Source organism: Mesitornis unicolor, unplaced genomic scaffold, assembly GCF_000695765.1.
Source record: "Mesitornis unicolor isolate BGI_N332 unplaced genomic scaffold, ASM69576v1 scaffold11636, whole genome shotgun sequence".
Taxonomy (NCBI): Eukaryota; Metazoa; Chordata; class Aves; order Mesitornithiformes; family Mesitornithidae; genus Mesitornis; species Mesitornis unicolor.
This window is the reverse complement of record NW_010190310.1, coordinates 26,048-31,367: the sequence shown is the minus strand read 5'-3', so window position 1 is coordinate 31,367 and position 5,320 is coordinate 26,048. Positions and strand designations below refer to the sequence as shown.

The 5,320-nt window shown below is 38.6% G+C and overlaps 1 protein-coding gene across 1 annotated transcript; it reads left to right on the top strand.

Annotated features, from left to right (window-relative positions):
• Window positions 1-109: 109 nt before the first annotated feature.
• Window positions 110-4,797, top strand: NDUFAF7 (NADH dehydrogenase (ubiquinone) complex I, assembly factor 7; the record flags this gene model as incomplete). Its single annotated transcript, XM_010186366.1, has 7 exons — window positions 110-220; window positions 1,185-1,395; window positions 1,875-1,933; window positions 2,616-2,729; window positions 3,559-3,702; window positions 4,030-4,203; window positions 4,574-4,797. Coding segments are annotated over 7 exons (1,026 nt in total), but the record flags the coding sequence as incomplete, so codon positions are not given.
• Window positions 4,798-5,320: the final 523 nt, after the last annotated feature.

Sequence of the window (5,320 nt, the reverse complement as noted above, 5' to 3'; positions counted from 1 at the left end):
ATTAATATTATAGGTAGAGTATCTTAGTTATTATGGGACAAAAGGCAGATATCACTTCCACAAGTTCTCAAGATACGCTGTAACTCTCTGTGTTGTTTCTCACTGTCAGTTGATAGGAATATGGTATGTCAGTGAATGGATAGCCACAGGCAAACCGAAAGCCTTTCAGCTGGTGGAGCTGGGCCCGGGGAGGGGCACTCTTACTGATGATATATTACGGGTAGGTGAAAACTAGTATTAACATTCTTGATTTCTGGCTTTCTTCCATGGCTACTCTGAAATCTGAAAGAATGATGTTTTGTTGTCAGGGTTTAACCTTCCTTAGTAACCAAATCATTTCAGTCAGGAGATTTGCAGCTTACACTGTAATTAAAATACATGCATGTTTCTGACACCAGGCTTCTCAGCTGAAAGCAGAACATGGGCCAGTGCGCGCAGACTGCGCAGACACTCATGCGATCTTTCAAACAGTACTTGATAGAAGGGGAGAGCAGGAGTATTCCATTACAAAATATTTCTGTATAGGAAAGCACTATCCAAACTGAAATCTATTTAGGATGGTGCTGCAGTGCAAGCAATGGGAGGAAGAGGGGAGGACAGTAACACTGAGGTGAAGTTGGATCGGTTCCTTTGGGGATTTCAGGGACTTATTTCTTCTGAGTTAACCCTTCCTGTTCTGTCATGCTTGCATGGCTATTAATTAAAATAGTACTGGTTCAAAAACGAATCACTAATGGGATTTAGTACCGCAGAAGAGCTTTTATTCTATTTGCGTATGTTAATGAAAAATAACCCTAACCACAGTGAAATGTAGAATAGTGAGGACTTTTTGTTTATGGTGTCTGGGAAAATGGAACCACTTTTCTCATCCATTAGAGTAGCTACTCACTCTCAGGCTATTACCATTCCAAATTAGCGTTTCCTGTTGTCCTCACAACTATATAATGTGTGCTGTATTTTGCAAACTTTATTGGAAGCATATAAGTTTTTAATAAAATTGATGAAGAAATTCCCATTTCCTTTTGGAGGAGCAAAATGTAGTCTCTTTCACTGGGACTATTTTGTTAAATGAAAGTAAACTAAATCTTTTATCTTTAATATAAATGATGACAGTCAAAGTTAATTCTTAAACCTTTAATGTATACACCATGTGACTGCCTAATAGAATTCATCTGCCCTTATAGGTCTTCAACCAGCTTACATCTTTACTTAGTAAATGTGATGTCTCTGTTCATCTGGTAGAAGTGAGTCCCAAACTCAGCGAGGTCCAAGCACTGACACTGACAGGAGGGAAGGTGCAGTTGAACCCCGAGGACAAGTCTGCTTACATGAAAGGCATTAGCAAGACTGGAATTCCCATTTTCTGGTACAGAGACATTCAAGATGTGCCGCCAGGTAAGGGGCGTGAAAGTGTTGTTTCAGGGATGGTGTCCTTCCTCTGTTTGCAGCTTTTGATAACAGAGGACATCTCTGCTAGCCATCATAATAGATATAAAAGCAGTTAATATTTGTTCCTCATGTATGAGTCTGAGGCAGGATCTTGGCTCATTCTCATAACTGCTGCTTATTCTGACTACCTTCATTTTGGAATAGCTACCCAATTTCATATATTCTGACTTTCTTTTCTTAAGGAACCATTTGCTGCCTTTGCCTGAATCTCCTTTCATGAGATACCAATCTACAGTTCATGGACTGAAAGCTAGAGCTAGATGTAGAAATCCTATCTTTGATGTATCCAAGCTGGAAGTAATGATGATAATTTCACAACCACATTAACTAGCTTAATTCATTAGAACTCATAAAAAACATTTTCAACTGGAAGCTGCTATGAAGGCATTAATAACTTAATGCATTTTTCTTTTACCTTTCCGCAGGTTACAGCTTTTACTTAGCACATGAGTTTTTTGATGCCCTGCCAATACACAAGTTTCAGGTATAGCAAGAAGAGTATTGTAATTTTGACTATCTGCTTAAATGCCTTTTCTCTTTGAGGAAGAATAGAATTAGGGTGCCAAATTAGATACATGCGTTGTCTCTAGTGATGAAATATTTCTAACTGAAATAGGACAAATAAGGCTTAATTCAGCTGATAACTGTAAAATTAGTAATTATTCTTGAATGGTATAACTTATAGAAAGCTAAAGACTTACATGAATTAAGTTTTAATTTCCACGTTATTTTATGTACCACTACTAACAAAGACTGAAAGGCTTTCATTTGAATGGTAATGAGAATAGCAAAATAGAGGCTAGTTAGGATTCAGAAGAAACTTTTAACTTGAATTTGATAATTAGTTTATGAAAATCACTGGTAGAACAAAATATTTTATTTTGATAAATTAAATATTGCACTGCCAATAGAAAAGGCAGCATTTTTTCTTGACAGCATCATTCATTCCTTTTAATTAAACTTGCCTTTGTTGACTCTGCAGACGAGTCTCTACCACAAGCTTTTTCCAAGGCAGTTACTGGAATAGGAATGAATAACTGTTGTTAATAGTATAATATGTTCTGAAAACATTTGTGAAAATGCTTGATGCATTAGTTCAATCAAGTAAACAAGATACTGTTGTACCTGCTAGAGTGTACAATGAATACTCTGGGTTCGTTAAACAGAGAACAGAGAAAGGGTGGCGTGAAGTGTTAGTTGATATAGATCCAGAAGTTCCTGACAAGCTGCGGTTTGTCCTGTCACCATCCAGTACCCCAGCAACAGAAAACTTCATGCAGGTAAGGTTATGCCTACCAGAGTTCATACTTACATCTGTACTGACTCTTTCAAGTACGCTTACTGCTTCTCAGTTACTTTGACAGCATGAGAGGGTCTCAGCCTATAAATGAGTAAATGCAGCTTACCACTGCCATTCTGCAGAACTTCCACAAGCATTTAGCTTTGTATGCTGTGAAAATACAGCACAAAAGTAAATATGTACAAACTTTGCAAACTCAGAGGTTAAACAGGCAAAACGCTTCAGAGAGCAAACTGAGGCACCAAGAGACAGGGAGTTCTGTGTTGCATGTGTCACATCTCGGCAGTGGCCCTGCCTAAGCCAGGCTCTCAACCTGCTGCATACATACTCGGTGCAGCTGGGTCCTTCTGTACTATACTGACCTTCAGTGGAAAGTGTCTAAGTTGTTTGGGGTTTTTTTGAAGTTCACTGGATTCTTAAAGTTACAAAATTAGGTAGCTGAGATTAAAACCAATTACAAAGGCTCACACAAAAAGGCCTTTTTGAAGGGTGTGCAGAGGAAGAAAATAGCTAAAGCGCTCTTTTCATTCCTTCAGTACCGCAGTAATGCAGTTTCACCTGATGCAGGTGCTCTCACTTGTTACAAAAATGTTCATTTCGCTTGACTGTAGGTTATAGAAGAGATGGCTGAACACAGTAATGGAAAATTATAGTCAGCAAAAACTAGCTCAAGCTCTAGGTAGCCTAGAATATACCCCAGGACCTCCATGCTTCAGTGAAGTGACAACAAGTCCAAGATATTGAGCATGAAGAACTGCCCTGTACTTGTTTGCTGATACAGGTGTTTTGGTCTTTGAACTCTACACTAGCCTGAAGAAATGAGAGATCATGTGGAAGTGTGTCCTGAGGCTGGTGTCATCATTCAGAGGCTTGCCTGTCGTATTGAAAAGGACGGTGGGGCTGCACTGGTTGCCGATTATGGTCACGATGGAACCAAAACTGACACGTTTCGGGTAGGTCATTTACCCTGATATAAGAAGCCGAAATACTCTATCTTTCATTTGTCACTTGGATCATTAAGTTCTTGTAAGAGCAAGGTTTTGGCTAGACATAATAGCAAAACCTGCATTATGTTACAGGCATAAAACCGAGTGATTGAGTCCTTTTTTAATCAGTAGCCATAAGGGTTTCTGCCAGATGGAAAGGATAATCTGAGCCCTTGCTACATTTATCTCAGATTTTCGAAGTGCAATTTGCTGTTCTCACCCTTTACACGCACAAGTCCCAGCTATGGGAGCTAGGAGTACAGCCAAGTATAATCTTCCAGTTTAATTTTTCAGGGTTTCCGGAATCACAAACTTCATGACGTGCTGAGCGCTCCAGGTACTGCAGACCTGACAGCAGATGTTGATTTCAGCTATCTTCGAAAGATGACACAGGGAAGAACAGCCACATTAGGACCCATAAAACAGCAAGAGTTTTTGAAAAACATGGGCATTGATCTCCGATTGCAGGTATGATAATGTTTACAGGTATGTAAACTCTCCTACTCCACAGGCAATACTCTTAGGCAGCATGAGAGCTTTTTATAAAAATCTGATTTTAAAAGAAAGTTTTAAAACATCTAGGTGTGCGATTGAAGAGTTGCTTCTAGACAAAGTAAACTGATTGTATTACATTTAGAAGAATTTCCTGCAAAATTTTGCTATGTACATCAATGTATAAGCTCCATCAGGGATGTCACCCTGTAGTGTCTTCTACTGAACACTATGGCACTGGTACATTAGTGTAAGTGAAAAGGACACAAGCAGTAGATTGCAGGTATGAGGGAATTTATAGGAAAGCAGGAAGGGCTAAAACCTACATTCTCTTTTTTTTTTTTAGGTACTCTTGCAGAATTCTCCTGACACAGCAGCTCGTGAGCAGTTACTTCACAGCTATGATATGCTGATGAATCCCAAGAAGATGGGGGACCAGTTTAACTTTTTTGCCCTGTTGCCTCACTACAGACTTGTACACACTGACAAGAAACAGAAGCCAGAATCGAAGTTGCCCTTACCACCTGTTGCTGGATTTGGTGAACTTGTACTGAAGTGATTTCAAATACTGTACCAAAATGTAGCAGTAGCAGTAGCTTTCAATAGCAACTAATTAAAAAACAGTCAAAGTAAAATAGCAGAGTCCTGCATTTTAGTTTCTCACAGTTTTTGAATAATGCATGTAGCTACATACACAGTAAGGTAAGAACTAAATATTTTGATTTATCTTTGAACTGAAAGCACATGAAATGTCATAGTACTTTTCCAGGCATTTTTTCTCACATCTATCCACATTTCAGAGTAAATCTGTTTATTACTAAACCTATTGACACAGTAAACCTATTGACTAGCCTACTCAAAGCAGTATGTGTACATACATACACATACAGAAACCAGCATACACAGACCAGAGAATGAAGTGTTCCAGAGCTCTTAAAACAGAGCTGTATGAAATATTTACTAGTGGACTCAAGTTAAAACTTGTCAGTAGTAGACAGATGTGCTAAGGAGACTTTAAATGTACTCAGTTTTGCTACTTGCTTCAAACAGAAGATGTCTTGACATTTTTGAAGATATTTTTGTGAAGTTTTAT